Below are 16684 nucleotides of genomic sequence, written 5' to 3'. Positions count from 1 at the left end.
TGTATTTGGGTGCTCCTGTATTGGGTTTTTCGCCATTTTTATTCTTTATGTCTGTGTTCCTTCTTCCCTTCCCATTTCTTCTTTTATGGCAGACCCCTTAGCATTTCTTGCATTGCTGGTTTGGTGGTAATGAACTCCCTTAGTCCTTTTTTGTCTGTGAAGCTCCTGATTTCACCCTCAATTTCAACTGATAGCCTTGCTGCGTACAGTATTCTTGGATTCAGACCCTTGCTTTGCATGACTTTGTATATTTCATTCCATTCCATTCTGGCCTGATGTGTTTCTGTTGAGAAATCAGTCGATAGTCTGATGGGAGATCCTTTGTAGGTAACTTTTGGTCTCCCTCTGGCAGCCTTTAAGATTCTTACTTTGTTGTTGGTGTTTGCCAATTTAATTATAATGTGTCTTGGTGTTGTACTTTTGGGGTTCATCTTGTTTGGGACTCTGTGTGCTTCTTGGACTTGTGTGAGTTTTTTCTTCCAAATATCAGGAAAGTTTTCTGTCATTATTTCTTCAAACAGGTTTTCTATTCCTTGCTCAGTTTCCTCTCCTCTGGCACCCCTGTTATGCGGATGTTGTTTTGTTTCATGTTGTCCCAAAGTTCTCTTAGGCTCTCCTCCTGTTTTTTAAGTGTGTGGTTTTTTTCTAGATGCTTTTCTGCTTGGCTATTTTTTCCTACCTAGTCTTCTAGCTCACTGATGTGGTCTCCACTTCTTCTAGTCCACTCTTGATGCTTTCTATTGAGTTCTTTATTGCAGTGATGTCATTTTTCATTTCTTCTTGCTTTCCTCCTGTTTTTTAAGTGTGTGGTTTTTTTCTAGATGCTGTTCTGCTTGGCTATTTTTTCCTACCTTGTCTTCTAGCTCACTGATGTGGTCTCCACTTCTTCTAGTCCACTCTTGATGCTTTCTATTGAGTTCTTTATTGCAGTGATGTCATTTTTCATTTCTTCTTGCTTCTTCTTCATTTCCTCTTGGTTCTTACACACGTTGTTGAATTAGTCTTCCATCCTTTTCTGAAAACTTATGACCATTGCTCTGAATGTTTTTCTCTGTCATATTGCTTGCCTCCATTTCATTTACTTCCTTTTCTGGTGATTCCTCCTTTTCTTTCATATGCGGGCTGTTCCTTTGTCTCCTCATAATCACTCCTCTCAGGATTTCTGGTTATGTAGCTCTCTCTCTCCTGCGTTGACTTTCTCTAGGTGATATCTGACCTTTCCGTTGGTGGAGAGCCTCACTAGCTGTGTTTAATTCACCAGTTCCTGGTGGGTGCTGTTTGATTCAGCTCTTCCTTCTATCTGCTCTGTGAGAAGGTGCAGGGCCCGTCCACATTTTCTGCACCACTTTGTCTCCCCTTGAGCAGACCTCCTAGGCGCCCATGATCGGGGAGGCTGGAATTCTGGCATTCATAGATTCGCAGCTCAGGTAACTGGTTCCTGGGCATTGTGGTTGTAAGGTCCCGGGAGGTATCCAAGTTCTCCCCGGTTGAAGGTGAGGCTGGGGTTCTGATCACCATCGATTTCCTGATCACAACCAGTCTCCCCTTCAAGATGGCGCAGCCTCTGAGGCAGAGCTGGCCGCTCTGGGAGAGATTTCAGCCACAGTAGAGGCTGCCTGGTCAGGGGGGCGCTGGTCCAGCAGTCTCCAACAATCCCTTGGAATATAGCTGTCCCTTACTCACAAAAACAGACACTCCCTGCACGTCCACGCACTCTCCTTTCTTTCTCTCAGTCACACACTATTTTGCAGCCTGCCATCTCGTCAGCTGCCATCTTGGATATCTCATGATTTTTTAATTGACATAGAAATCCATAAGTTAGTGTGAGCGCTTGAGAAAAAGGATTGTTGAAATCTTTTGACTATACTTCTCTTAAAAATTAACAAGAGAGACTGGGAGAAAATATTTGCTGAACATACACCCAACAAAGGACTGGTATCTACAATGTATAAATAATTCTTACAATTCAATAATATGAAAACAAGCAATTCAGTGAAAAAAATAGTCAAAATATTTGAAAAAACAATTCACACAAAAATATGTGGATGGCAAGTAAGCACATGAAAAAATGTTCAACATCATCAGTAGTTATTAGGAAAATACAAATCAAAACTACAATAAGATACAACCACTTCACATCTACTAGTATGCTAAAACTAAAAAGACTGACCATAAGCACTGTGAGAATGGGGGGCAACTAGAACACATACACTACTGGTAGCAATGTAGAATGGCTCAGTCACTTTGGAAAACAATTACAATAATTTGGCATCATCTTTGAAAGTTAAACATATATCTACCATGCGATCCAGCCATTCCACTCCTATTTACCTAAGAGAAAGTAAAGCATATGTCCCTACAAAGACATCAATTTTTATAATAACATTCTCTGCAATAGCTAAAACACTACAAACAATCCAAATCCCATCTCAAAGTGAATAGATATGCAAATGGTGGCATATGCATACAATTCAGCAATAACAGGGAATGAAATAGTGATACCCACAACAACATGACTGAAAGAATCCAGACCAAAGCCCTGACTGGGTGGCTCATTTGGTTGGAGCGTCGTCCTGTACACCAAAAGGTTGCGGGTTCTATTCCCAATTAGGGCATATACTTAGGTTGTGGGTTTGGTCCCCAGTCAGGTGTGAACGGGAGGCAACTAATCAATATTTATCTCTATCCTTCCTCTCTCTATAAAAATCAATAAAAACATATCCTTGGGTGAGGATGAAAAAAAGAATCCAGACTGAAAAATAGTACAAATTGCATTATTCCATTTATATCAAAATCTAGAAAATGCAAACACATCTATCATATAGTGACAGAAAGCAGGTAGCTGGTCACTGGGGGATGAGGGAGGGTGGGAAAGCCTAGAGAAGGGATTACTAACGGACACAAAGAAACTCTGAGGAGTGATGGGTATGTTAACTATCTTGATTATGGTGATGGCTTCATGGTACATACGTATGTCAAAATGTGTCAAGTTGTAGTTTAAATATGTGCAGTTTACTGAGGAACAATCATACCTCAATAAAATTATAACCAAAGAACTGTGTTTCTTTTGACTCATATTTTTTCTAAGTATTTAATGAAGCTTGAAAAACAAGAACAGAAGCCCGTATTAAAAACTATTAAGTACAGCCCTAGCCGGTTTGGCTAAGAGGATAGAGTGTCAGCCTGCGAACTGAAGGGTCCCTGGTTTGATTCCCGAAAAGGTCACATGCCTGGGTTGTGGGCTCGATCCCCACTAGGGAGTATGCAGGAGGCAGCCAATCAATGATTCTCTCTCATCACTGATGTTTCTCTCTCTCTCTCTCTCTCTCTCTCTCTCTCCCCCTTCCTCTCTGAAATATATATATATATATATATATATATATATATATATATATTTTAAACTGTTAAATATATATATATATATATATATATATATATATATATATATATATCTTTTTTTAAAAAAAACTGTTGAATACAGTGTGTAATAGAAAACTACTGGAGCCTGGCTGGTGGGGCTCAGTGGTTGAGCATTGACCCATAATCCAGGAGGTCACCAGTTCAATTCCTGGTCAGGAATTCACATACCTGGGTTGCAGGCTCAATTCCCAGTGATGTCGATGTTCTCTCTCTCTCTCTCTCTCTCTCTCTCTCTCTCTCTCTCTCCCTCTCCTTTCCTCTCTCTCTCTCAAATCAATAAAAAACATTTTTTTTTTAAATTTTAAAATTGACTGTGGTGATGGTTGCACATATCTGTAAATATTCTAAAAACACTGAATTGTACACTTTAAATAGGTGAATTGTGTGGTATGTGAGTTATATCTCAATGAAGCTGTTAAAAAATCTATCTACTCTTTTTAATATTTTTTTATTGATTTCAGAGAGGAAGGGCGAGGGAAAGAGAGATAGAAACATCAATTATGAGAGAGAATCATTGATTAGCTGCCTCTGCGCATCCCACACAGGGGATTGAGCTGGCAACCCAAGCGTGTACCTGGACCGGAATCGAACCATGACCTCCTGGTTCACAGGTTAACACCTAACCACTGAGCCATGCCAGCCAGGTTCTATCTACTATTTTTTTTTAATGTATAGATTAATTTAACAAACTTTTTAACCTGGAGAAGAGAAAATACTATAGGCAAGTATGTGATTAAAAAGTGAAAAGAGCCTGGCCAGTGTGGCTCAGTGGTTGAGCGTCAACCTATGACCCAGAAGGTCACAGTTCGATTCCCAATCAAGGCACATGCCCGGGTTGTGGGCTTGATATCCAGTAGGGGGCATGTAGGAGGCAGCCAATCAATGATGTTTCTATCTCCCTCTCCCTTCATCTCTGAAATCAATAAAAATATATTTTAAAAAAGAAATAGTCTTTCTCTCAAAGATGATTTGAGAATTATTGGAGATAATGTGTACAATGCTCTTGACACAGTCCATAGCACATGGTGAGCACTCAATACATGTGGATTATCATTATTAAGGTATATATGGTACCCAAACTACAATAAAGGGCCCAAGCTAATGGCAGAAAGGCAATTTCTATCCTGTACACTTTGCTTAAGAAAGTATGGCAACACTTAAAATATTTATAAACTAGAGGCCGGATGCACAAAATTCGTGCAAGAGTAGGCCGGCTGCCTCGGCCCTCGCAGCCTCGGCTTCGTCTGAAAGGTTGTTCGGATGGTCGTTCCACTGTTCAGCTGTTTGGTCGATTTGCGTATTATGCTTTTATTATTATAGAGATTTCTATCCCACATGGTTTAAGTATTTTTGAAAGTTAGTAAACAGTAAAAGCTCGTCTATCTAGAATGACTTATTCTAAAGAGTATATATAACAGATTTTACTTATTTATGTAAATAGGAAAAAACCATATCATGGGTAGGTTAAGTCACAGTTTTGGAGGACATATTTAGGTTAATTTTAAAGGAGGGTATACCATCTATAATGATGTGATGGTAATGACTGTGGAATTTTAATAACACTCTTAAATTCCAGGACTCAGTCTTTGAGCCAAGTGTTTTGAAACCTGGCTTTAAGAACTCCTAAGTAACTCTTCTTGCTTATAAGGGTCCTAAGAATCTTCAGTGTCAGGGCAAAGCAAAACTACACACTCACAGAAAGCCACTTACTTTCTTCATTGCTCTGCTGAGGCTTAGGTGAGAAAGCTCAAGGGTACAAAACCCAAAAGCTCAAATGTTTAAAATATCATGTTGCTCAGCTCTCACTGGAATCTCTTTCCTTTTCCCGCTTCATCTCGTGTTTCCATGTTTCTGCTGAATCCTGGATAATGTCTGAGGCTCTGAATCTTTGGCTCTCTTAAGACATGGTGTCATTTCTTTCATCTCTTCATTTCCTCAGCCAGGTTGGGAGTTAAATCTTCAATCTCTGCAGGAAGCTACGTGAATAACCATGACACACCTGTGGGCAGATGAAGCCTGCCCCGTACATCATGCTCCTCAGGGAAGAAGGAAGAGCCTGCTTGGGAATGAGTTCCTCTGCGAAGATCACCATGAAGTTACTGAAGGGGTTAAATGAAAGACTTGGAAGAAATTATCAGAAAGAGGCAAAAGTTCTTCTGGGTCAGGACTTGTTTCATCTGTGAGATGGCGGAGGTCCAGGGGAGATCCAGCTCACTTTCTGAGAAGACGTTTTCCTTGGGGCTTCTTTTAAGCTCGAAGCACCGCATGTGATACATGCCAGTGTAAAGGCTGGCAGCAGCAAGGATGGCGAGGACAACAGCAACGGCTGAAAACTGAGCAACATTTCCATGTTATCAGAGACAAGGCCCAGAAAAGGATGCTTGTAGATCCTACCAGTGCAGCCATTTGGTTAATTTAATAAGCTGAAGCCAACTTTCATGTCTAGTGCAAACCTCAGCAAATAGGGCACACTTTGCTTGCTGAGTAAAGGTGAGCATGCTATGGGAAGCACATGATGACACCATCAGGTGAAGTCCACTGAGCCAGTCACCTTCGTGATAGCATTTCCAAGGGAACCAAGGAAGCAGGAAGGCTATAAAGTGGCACCATACAAAACACAACTGTGACAGCTGGAACAGCTGTCAGCCTTCGAGTTATTGTAAAAATACCCAGCCAGGCCATTAAGAGCATTCCAGATCATTAAAATTATCCAGAAGAAAAAAATCACAGCATTACTTTAGTGTAGTTAACACTGATGAAAATGACCCTTGGATGTTTACTTAATGTGATCGAACCAAGCCTGACCATTTAAAACACTCATTGGTTTAGGAACTGACTGGGGCGCCTGCAGACATATTAATAACGATAACTGTGGATGCTACTCAGAGCCAGTGCGCTTTCACTCTGGGTTTAGTATCATTGCGCCAGAGTTTACATGAATCATTTTATTAAACCCTTAAACAATCCTGAGAAGCAGGTACACTTATTACTCCTACTTTACAAAAGAGGAAACTGAGGGCCAGAGAAGTTAAGAAACTTGCCTAGCTAATAAATGACAGAGCCCGGTCTGACCCAAGGTGGATGGAAAGTACTCAGAGTCTTTATGCTAGGCAGCCTCCCACAAATACACAGAGCCATGCCTTAGCCAAGAGGGGTGGCCTGCGCGCATAGCATGGCATAGTTTCACACCATTCCATTAAGAAAGGTTAAAATCTCATTGTTGCTATCCAAGACCATGAACTGAGTTACAATTTGTGGATACCCTGGGACTTTCCAAGACACAGAATATCTTTGCAATGATTCTAATTTTCCACATAAGTGAATTTTCCAGCTAGCCAAAGCTTACCCTCTGAACTCTATAACTTCTATGTTTTAAATGGCAATCCTTTACAAATCTCTCTCTGCCCTCATACAGAGGACCTGGGACATGGCTAGAATGTCTTTCAGCTGTGTGAGGAAGTGGCTCTTTGGAGAATCACAAGAAGGCACACTGTGAGGAAGAGAAACTGCCCTAGCTGAAGGGACAAGAAGGGCTCCGTCTCACCTGGGCTTGGTAAAAGGCCACTTGTGAAATCTTGTACAGATGTAACAAACCTTCCGAGTGAAAACTGGAAAATTTAGCATTTCAATCCCTAACGTTATCAGAGTAAGCCCGAGCAATGGGCTTGGTACTTAAAAGTGTCATTTTTTCCATGCAGATTTCTTCTTCCCTTTTTTTTTTTTTTTAAGGAAACTGGTCAACATTTACTGTTTGCATAAAATAGCTGATGAGTGGCACAATTCCACTGGACACTAGTTAACTTTGAGTCCAAACCCACTAGCTATGAATATATAACCAGACTTAACACTTTATTCTCTGCATTCACTCAACATTTTTTGAGCTGTTGCCAGAAACCCTAATTTGCATAGAGTATGACTCTACTTGAATATGTTTTAATATATTTTCTAATTTATAAAAGTAAGACTTATCCAAGATTTAGACATGCTTAACTCGTGGCCAAGGAGAGGCATTTATGGTATTACTAAAGGCCCAGTGCACGAAATTCATGCACGGGTAGGGTCCCTAGCAGCTGCTGGCTGGGGCCTCCCTTCCTCTCCCCACCACCCCTGCCTGCCACGACCACCAGCCGGGGCAGGGCAGCCAGCCCCACCCCCTGGTCGAACTCCCAGTGGAGGGGGCAATTTGCATATTAGGCTTTTATTATACAGGATTGTCCACCTTACCTGGGAGGGTGCACAGAAAAGAAACAATGAGGTGGCATCCTTTAGCTAAAGCCAGAGAGAATGAATAGAAGCAAGCCCTTCATTTTAATATAAAGTTCTCTGTTCATTTTAACATAAAATTCTCCATTTAGTAGTACAAACTTGTATATTTTTTTGTTCATAAGTAAAATCAGTTTTATTAATAGATTTCCACATGTCCAGAGAAAACAATAAGTTCCAAGGGGAAAAAACCTACACACAGTGAAATTGGAAGTATCTCAGGATGACAAAAAAATATATATAAATATGTACACCCACAATGACTGCCACCTCCAAAAACCTTTATTCTTCCAACCTTTCTTGGGTATCTTCTTCCACTTCTTTTTTTTTTTTAATATATATTTTTTATTGATTTCAGAGAGGAAGGGAGAGAGATAGACACATCAATGATGAAAGAGAATCACTGATCGGCTGCCCCTTGCACGCCCCCCACTGGGGGGGGGGGTTAAGCCTGCAACCTGGGCACGTGCCCTTGGCCGGAATTGAACCTGGGACCCCTCAGTCCGCAGGCCAACGCTCCATCCACTAAGCCAAACCGGCGAGGGCTTCTTCCACTTCTTAATAGGATTCTGATCCTCATCAAGATGAGGGGTTCCTCCTGTCAAAGCACTGATGTCACTGAAGTGCGTGAGAGAATGAAGCCGTGAGCTAATGACATTTTCTCTCGCTTACTGACACTTAAACGCATCATCATGCTCTCCTCATAGTTAATCCTGTGTTGATCCTCCTGACTCTGGCGAGTACCATGAGGATGCTGGCATCACGGATTTCCTCTGGAGCATCTGAGTACTGCTCCTTAAGTTCACGAATGGCAGAGCTGCTCAATGCTTGCCTCTTGGCTCGTTCTAGATGCTTCTCCCGCTCAGTCTCTGTTTCATCATAACGTGCTGGAACCAAGCGGGTGGAACATATTACTTAACTGCTCCGTTTGCGGATTTCTTCCCTGAAGCCCCAGACTGTCCTTCCTCCGTTTCATCTTCCTCATCCTCAGAGCTCAACTTGCTCATCATGTTGCTGGGATGAGGCTTAAAACGAGTGGGTCATTCTCACTGAGGCTGCCTGTCACTGTAGTCATGAGCAGTTTGTCAATTTAATACTTCAGTTTTTGGTCCCAGGGACAAAGTTTTTCTAAAACCGTGCGAATCTCCACCAGTCTCAAAACTGCAGCATGTCCCTGGAGAGACCCTCTGAGGCTTTGTCCAGAATGAGCTGACTCATCCACAACGTACAGGAGCAGCAACTGGTCTTTCACTTCCAAGAGGCTGAGACGCTCTCTGTAGGATAGGCCCCAGCTTGAACTTTTTTTGTCAGAGCTTGAACTTGTGCAGTTACAGCCATTACCCGCTCCTGGGGGGTTTTCAAAAGTGTCACCGCTCTCGGCAGATCTGACTCCAGCACCTTTGTAGGCGCCAGCGCCACCATCGTCCCAAACTTGTATTGAAGATTTATTTTTTCTTTTCTCCTGACAGACTATATAGTTTTGGCGCAAGGGACATACCTAAGACAGATAGAGAAAAAAACACGTTCTAGTTCTTGCTCTGATCAAGGTTCCTCTTAAACCTGGCGATTGTCTTATTCTTTCTGTGACATGATTTACTCAACTGGAAAACAGGAAAAGGTTAACCAAGCTAGAGGTAGGCATAGATTTGTCTTCCTTTTAATCTTGATGGTAGTTTTAAGATAACACCATGAGTTTCCTGTTCATCCCTGCCTTACTAGAACACTGGTCTCCACAATCTTTACTGAATCAGAAAACAAACAAACATTCAGATAACTTGAGAGCTGTAAATTGCTTGAATAAGCCTAAGGAAATAAGCAGACACTGCAGTCTGCATTGCCCAATTTCTTAGGGAATGGAGGGCAAATCCGGTGGGGAGAGGGTATGTGGCTCAAAGAGAGGAAGAGAAACTGTCCTCCAAGAATAATTCCAGTGCTATGGAAAACAGGGCCTGAGAATTACCACAAGTGGTTACTAAAACCATATGCCGACCATGCAGACGCAGGCTGAATAAAGGCTATTTGCCCATATGTGTACTCGATTCAGCTGTTATGAGAAAATGCAAACTTGAATTTTTTTTTGTCAATATGCAGTGTTTAAACACTTGAAATATACAAGTACTATTGTGTGGATGTCAGCCAACATTTTTGGCTTTCAAGATAAATTCTCAGATTTGCAAAAGCTGGGAACTACTGGTGAAGACCTCACTCTTGGGAGTTACGTTTGGCATAAGTGAGAAGAAAGATTGAGGCTAGAGGTTACCGGATTACTAAGAGGGCCAAAAACAAGAGTCAGAAAACCCGAAAGCCAATGTACAAATTTAGCCCAAATTTAGATTCTAGACACTCTTCTTTTCCTTCGTTTCATTTCAGGCATTCTAGAACAAGAAGCACGCCACACCCTCTCAACTGTCCTATCATTAAGTCAGAAGGCAGGAATTTAGAAACTCAGAATTTTGCAAAGGGTCATAAGCTTGCTGAGTTGAAATCAAATTTTTAAAAAGAATTTGAGTTAAGCATCCATCCTGTCTGAAATATGTGAATAGAAGGTTTAATAACATTATGAAAATTCTATAGCCTAAACTTCTTTGTACATGTTGAGAGGAAAAATCTTCCTTATTTCAACTTGCAAAAGAACTATCAATATTTTATTTTAGATTGTCATCCTAATACTTACTTCTGTAAGTATCTAACTGAAAATCACCACTTACAATTCTTTTAAGCCACCACTGCTTTATAAAGACTCTCCTTACCTGATTTTACTACAGCAACAAAACACAGAACAAGAATATTTTATCTTTACCACCAGGGCAAAGGGCCTCTGGTTCCTCTTGACAACAAAGAGTTTGAAAGTAGCAACATGGTGCCATGATTGGGCTGGGCAGGGGCATTAAATACCACCGGGGTTGTTATTCATTAACCTACTACTAAACCAACTATTTGTTGCTGAAGAGACTGCTCATGATTACTTCTAAGCTAAGTAGACCCCACAAGAATGCTGACGACCCCTCAGAGGCAGGGCTTTTAGCATTGAAAGTTAACATCTTTCAATGCAGTTTTAGTTTAACCTTTTCCAGGAAAAAAACAAAGAAAAAAACTTTCCCTTAAATAGTGTCATTATAAAGAACCCACTAACACCTAAAGGCAGAAAGCATGACTTTTTTTTTTTTTCATTTTAAACTATCAGTAACTTTTAAACTATCAATAACTTTAATTCTCCAGGTCTTTCTCTCTCTCTCTCTCTCTCTTTTTTTTTTCTTCTCTTTCTTTTTAAAGGAGAATGTTAAAGAATGTTTCAGTACACTTTCCCATTTGGGGTCAAAATGAGCTATTTGCCATGAAGGACAATCTTGCAGCTCAGTGGCTGTGGAAGATGAGTTTCTAAAGGTCAGATTCATGATTCTAGCCCTTCAGTTTCCACAAACCATCATCAGCAAATCCTAATCCAATCATCTCTCTTTCCAAAGAGCTTCATCTGTAGTGACTTACTTTGAAATTAAATGGTTTTAAATTCTTTTCTTTTGGCTCTGGACTAGTATCTCTGCCAGAATACTGACAATAGGGAAGCAAAGGCTAAAAAAGTATTCACTATTTTTTAACTTAGCAATAAAAAGTAGGTCAGGATACCTGGATTCAGAAGAAAGGAATTTGTGCGTTTACCACTTCTCTTTTATTATGATTATTACCATCTAACACCATTATTCCTTCCACATCTATTGACTGGCATTGTCTTCTCTCCAGGTGCAATATCATGACCCCAGAGGCATAACTTGTGACCTCGAACCTTTTAAAAATCGCACTCATGGTTTTTTTCTAAGGAGATCGCTTCAACGGCACCCCTTCCAGCCCCCAGGCTCCCAAGAGGACGGGGCCAGCCCTTTTAAAGGGAGTGGACAGTTCCCAGAGGGACAGAGGTCCAGACGGCGGCGGCAGCCCTCAACGCCGGCCCACCCTTCCCTGCCCGCACCAAGGCGGGCGAATGTGGAAGTCAAGACCGGAGAGGGCCGCCGGGGAGGGGACCGCGGCTCCCGGCACCGTCCGCGCCCCGCCTGCCCGAGGGACGCCCCACGACAGCAGCCACGCTCGAGGCCGGACTCTGGCCCTCCCGCCCACGTAGCCTGACCACAGGCTGTCCCGCCGCCAGACACCCACCGACGGCGCCGCGCCAGCCGCCCCTCCAGACCGGACACCCGAGCGGGGTCCCAGAGCGAGCCTAAGCGGGGAGAGGGCGGGCCCTCAGGCCGCACCTCCTCGCTTTTCCCCGCCTTCTTTGTTTCCTCCGGAGATCCTATTGGCCGCTTGCGGGCGAGCCGCGGGTCTGCGGTGAGAAGCGGTTGGACGACGTAGCTGCCGCTCGGCCAGTGGCCCGCTCGCCATTGGCCGAGGCGCCGCCGGGGGTTTGAATCGCCGGGTGGGGAGGCTCTGCCCCAGTGCCACGTTGGGCCCGGCTTCGGCCGGACGGGCTGGGTCGGGGCAGCGGCTGGCGCGCTCGCGCCGGGTGCCGGCCGTTGGGGCCGTTGGGCGACGCGGGGCGAACCGGCGGCCGCGCGTCCCGCCCGAGGGCGGCTCTGGCTGAGGGCGGAGGGGCCGGCGCAGCGCCCGGGGCAGCGGCGGAGGCGGGACGGCGGCGAGGGCCGCTGCCCCGGGGAGAGCCGGCAGAGATGCTGGCGGGAAACCTGGTGGAGGGGTTCGAGACGAAGGAGGACGAGCCGTGGTACGACCACCAGGACCTCCAGCAAGGTGAGGCGGGGGGGCGGGGGCTCCGGCCGCGGCGCTTTACAAAGTAGCTGCTGCTTGCGGCCCAGGGACGCCGGGCGCGGGGCGGGCCGGCGCTCACCGGACGTGGGGACCGGCCGCACCTGCCCGTCCCTCGGCGGAGGCTGCGCAGTCCTGGGCCGGCCCGCCGGTCGCCCTCCCGGCCGGGCCCCTGGGGCAGCGCGGCGGCGGCGGCGCCGTGACCGGACCTGTGCGCTCGGGGCAGCCGCACAGTAACCGTGGGCGGGAGCTTTTCGGCTCAACCCCGTTTTCCAGGTGAGGACGGCGAGGGCCGCGGCGGCCCAGAGACTGCCCGCGGCCGGGGGAGGCCGCCAGCGCTGGACCCGCTCCCCCCGGCCGGCTCGGCCCCCGCCGCGCACGGCCCCCCGCGCTGCGGGCTGTGGGGCTGCGGTGCGCGTTCACCGGCGCCCTGAGACGGCGAAGGCGGCGCGCCCTCCGCCTCTCCCCTCGCCCTGAGCCCAGCTTGTTGGTCAGGAACGGGCTTGCCTGGGATTCTTGCCGAGTGTGACCCCAGAGAAAACCTTGGGCCGGCCTTGGGCGTGGAGAAGGCCCCCCGCTTTTGCATGTTCACGGCAGGAACTTGCGATTGGAGAACCTTTCTGTGTGCCAGGCACTGACTGGCCCGTAACACAGGTGTCACTTAGTCCCAACAACGATGGAGGTAGAAGAAACTGTTATTGGGGAGCCGGTTCCCCTCCAAACCCCATAGCAAACTTTCCTAACCTCTGTACCGAATAATCCTCGGGATTTTCTCCAGGCATCTTCCTTTTCTGCAGTTCTGTGTAAATGCCACTTGTTTAGCTTTAACTTGCACTGAAAATTAGCATTTCATTTAGTGAATATTAAATGACCATGATGTTTGGTCATGTTAACCATTGAATTGGGGGGGGGGGGGGGGGGTAGAACGACTCACACTTAGAAAAGGAAAATAAAACAAGCACCTTTGGGGGAAGGTGATTTCTTAAATCAGTATGCTGTGGACAGTCACTTAAATCAAAGTTTTCCATTATGCTTGTTTACATAGTAGGAGCTATTTAACGGCTGCAGTGCAGTATTCACCATCATAGTCTCTATGCCCACAAGATAAATGTGTCTTACATTTTAACAAACCTGTTTTCAGAATTCCCCATAAGGATTGATGGCCTAGTTTGATACTTTCTCTAGGATTAATGTGACAACCAACGTGCAATTGCAAGATTTCCTTCTAATAAACTACGCAGCTTGTATAATCAAAGCTAAATATTTTTCTTCCCTGCATTTAAGAAGCATAGATCTGTACAGGCTGGGGGGTGGAGGGGAGGCGGGAACCGGCACGTTTTGTTTTGAATCTAGCATAATACTTAGCACATAATAGAAGCTCAATTTTAATATTTGTTGGGCTGATCTGAGACACTCATTCAGGATTACTGTTTTCATGGCTCTCTTCTGTCAGGTACCTTACTGCCCTTTCTTCTGTAGGAGGTTGTTAGGAACAGCCATTTGTAATATTTCAATCTACTTGAGAAGCAAATGCAACTTGTTGGGGTTACATGTAGAACTCCTTAACCTCTGATCAGAAGGAAGTCATCAGGTGTGAAATTAATGAAGCCCAGAGAACACAGGTCTGAATCTCCTTAATGCCAGTTTGCATTTGGAATTTGTTCTGTGCTTCTCCAAGGACTTTTACATCCATTATCATAGTGGACTTTGACATGACCCTGTATGTCATAACCAAGTGTGTGGGGTAGGAATGGATGTGCAATTCCGACAATCATACCTTGTGAATATGGCCTGTAAAAGAATGAAGGCTGCAGGCACAGCAGATCTGTCCTGCTAAACAGATTGGTAAGTAAATGTAGTGGGATTTTATCAAGTGCGACATCTGTTCATTTGTTAACATCCTCACTACTGGCAGACTTGTTTTATCGCACTTCACTTTATTGCATTACACTGGTTTTGCTTTTTTTTTTTTTTTTTTAATCCTCACCCAAGGAGTGAGGATATTTTTTCCATTGATTTTTAGAGAGAGTGGAGGGGAAGAGAAAGAGACAGAGACATATAGATTGGTTGCCTCCCAAACATGCCCTATCGGGTTAGAGATTGAACCTGCAACTGAGGCACGTGCCCTTGACTAGGAATTGAAACGGCGACCCTTTGATCAGAGGGCTGAGCTGTCACCACTGAGCAAACCAGTCAGGGTGGTGGTGCATTTTTTACAATGGAAGGCAAGACCCTCCACCAGCAGAAAGAGTATGAATCACTTTATTGTGATACTCGCTTCATTACCGTGGTCTAGAATCAAACCCACATTATCTTAAAGGTCTGCCTGTATTAACTTGATTGAGTGAGCCTTGTTTGGAGAGAGCTACTAAAACAACTTTTTAAGATCCTGTTCTCAAAGTCAGAACTACACGTTTTTTCCCTTTAGCAATGGACGCATTATTTAAATAGATTGAATTTTTGTATCATTTTGCTGGGGCATTCTTTTTTAAATTAAAATTGCTGGGGGAAAAATCTAACTTCGGAAGGCTCTGGTCTACTCTTCATACCTTTATAGAAACATGTAAAGCTGTGTGAGGCAAAGGAGAAAACCCTTTGCTTTTACAAAACACTTTGATGAAGAGATTGTCTTTTGTCAGAGGGCTGAGTTGGCACAGAAAGAATACTGACAATGATCTCTGTGCGGCTGATCCTTTCTGGGACAGCAGGAGCCTTCTATTTGAAACGTGCCCCTGAGAGCAAGGTGGAAAGACTTCAGAGACCCGCTTTGCCTTCAGACCAGCTGCTGTTATATTGTTGTTTGGTGAGCTGTGTAAGCTTAGAATAAGGATTCAGGTTTCTATGGCATGGATCAGCAAATGAAATCTTAGTTTTAAGGAATCCTAAGATTCCTACTTCTTTTCAAGATGGGTACATTTTCCTGGTGTGTAATTTGCTGAATCACTGTTTGGAGGGTCATTAAAACTGACATCATCGTTTTTCTTGATGTTTATATTCAAATTTTTTGCTTCCCAATTATAGTAACGTTGGCAACAGGAGGTACACAGAAGCATCACCAAATGACGCATTTAACTTTGGAATAGGAAAAGCTTTCAGCCTTAATATTATTGAATTACTGCTGTAGACCACAGCTAATACGTTATCATCATATGATTTTGAAAATGAGGAAAATAAGACAAATATAAAAGCAGGGGAATTTAAAGGTTTCTGATTTCTGGAAGAAAGGTACTTTTAAAAATACACTCTGGCTGCTAGAGCTAATTTTTTTCTTCCTAAGGCATATAGGGCTGAGTGGAGTATCTGTTTAAAGCTAACAGTGTAATGGATTATTGAAATGGATTATTATCGCCTGCAAAGGCTGATTAGTGAGAGCATATTAAACACGAAGCGTTGCTAGGTTGTAGCTCTCCAGCCTGCAGCAAACCTGTGGTATTTTCAGTGCTGCCGAGGCCAGTTCAGCATTTAGAAAAGAACCGCCTAATGAAAATCCTATTGGAAAAGAGATGAGCAGGTGCATACGGGCTTCAAAACTGTTTTCTTTCCTCTTCTTTTGTTCCTTAATTAAAACAATAGTAAAGAACATTGAATACTCTCCCATTTGCGCCACTAATTATTTAGAAAACCTACTTGGGCTTACTGCCAGCTTTTGGCTCCTTTTGGTTATGGAAGCCGTATGCTAGATGACAGGAAATGAACTTTTTTTAAGGGCCAAAAGAAGACCCTTGTCCTTAAACTAACAGATGAAGTAATATCCTCTTTGCAGTGTCACTTCACAGGCCCTTTCTTGTAGTTGATACTTGTCTTGCCAGGATTCTATCCTAAACAGCCTAGGAAATATGTAGGAGGCTGAGTCTTGAAGTTACTGAGCCCGGTTGGGCTTTGTTTAACGGGAAAGAAGGGCTGGGATAGGACAAGTTCTTTTCTGGTTACTGTTGACTGGCAGAGGGCTGTACTTGGCATCCCTTTCTGCAGCAGCAGGAGGAGCGCTGCTCCTGGCTGTGTGTTAAGAGCTTAGGTGGTTTCATAACGGAATGGAAGTAGGTGAGGGTGGTCTAAAGTTAGTCTTGATTCGGATTTTGACTGCCAGTTAAGAGCATCTTTGATGAGTCTCTAGTCCTTCCTAGTAAGGAATTACCACTACAAAACAGGCCAGGAGAGACTTTGTCTTCAATACAGTGTGGAGACTTCTATGTGGCACTGTGTATACACATTACATACCCTAGGTACACAGTAATTCTTTCTGGAACAG

General features: G+C 44.0%; 1 protein-coding gene and 1 pseudogene across 2 annotated transcripts in view; one reads left to right on the top strand and one right to left on the bottom strand.

Moving 5' to 3' along the window:
• Positions 1-5528: 5528 nt before the first annotated feature.
• On the bottom strand, positions 5529-11875 carry LOC307110081 (neuroguidin-like; annotated as a pseudogene). The gene is made up of 3 exons: positions 11833-11875; positions 8154-9181; positions 5529-5753 (listed from the first exon to the last, which is right to left on the bottom strand). The product of its transcript is annotated as a neuroguidin-like (transcript).
• A 246-nt stretch (positions 11876-12121) lies between these two features.
• The window catches only part of CDR2 (cerebellar degeneration related protein 2), a 37917-nt gene continuing 33354 nt past the window's right edge, over positions 12122-16684 (top strand). Inside the window, exon 1 of the mRNA XM_079794001.1 lies at positions 12122-12420. Within this exon, the coding sequence (XP_079650127.1) occupies positions 12342-12420 (79 nt within the window). The 5' untranslated portion in view covers positions 12122-12341. The remainder of the gene's footprint in view (positions 12421-16684) is intronic.

Source organism: Cnephaeus nilssonii, assembly GCF_951640355.1.
Source record: "Cnephaeus nilssonii genome assembly, chromosome: 2".
NCBI classification, from domain to species: domain Eukaryota; kingdom Metazoa; phylum Chordata; class Mammalia; order Chiroptera; family Vespertilionidae; genus Cnephaeus; species Cnephaeus nilssonii.
This window is presented reverse-complemented; position numbering and strand designations above follow the sequence as displayed.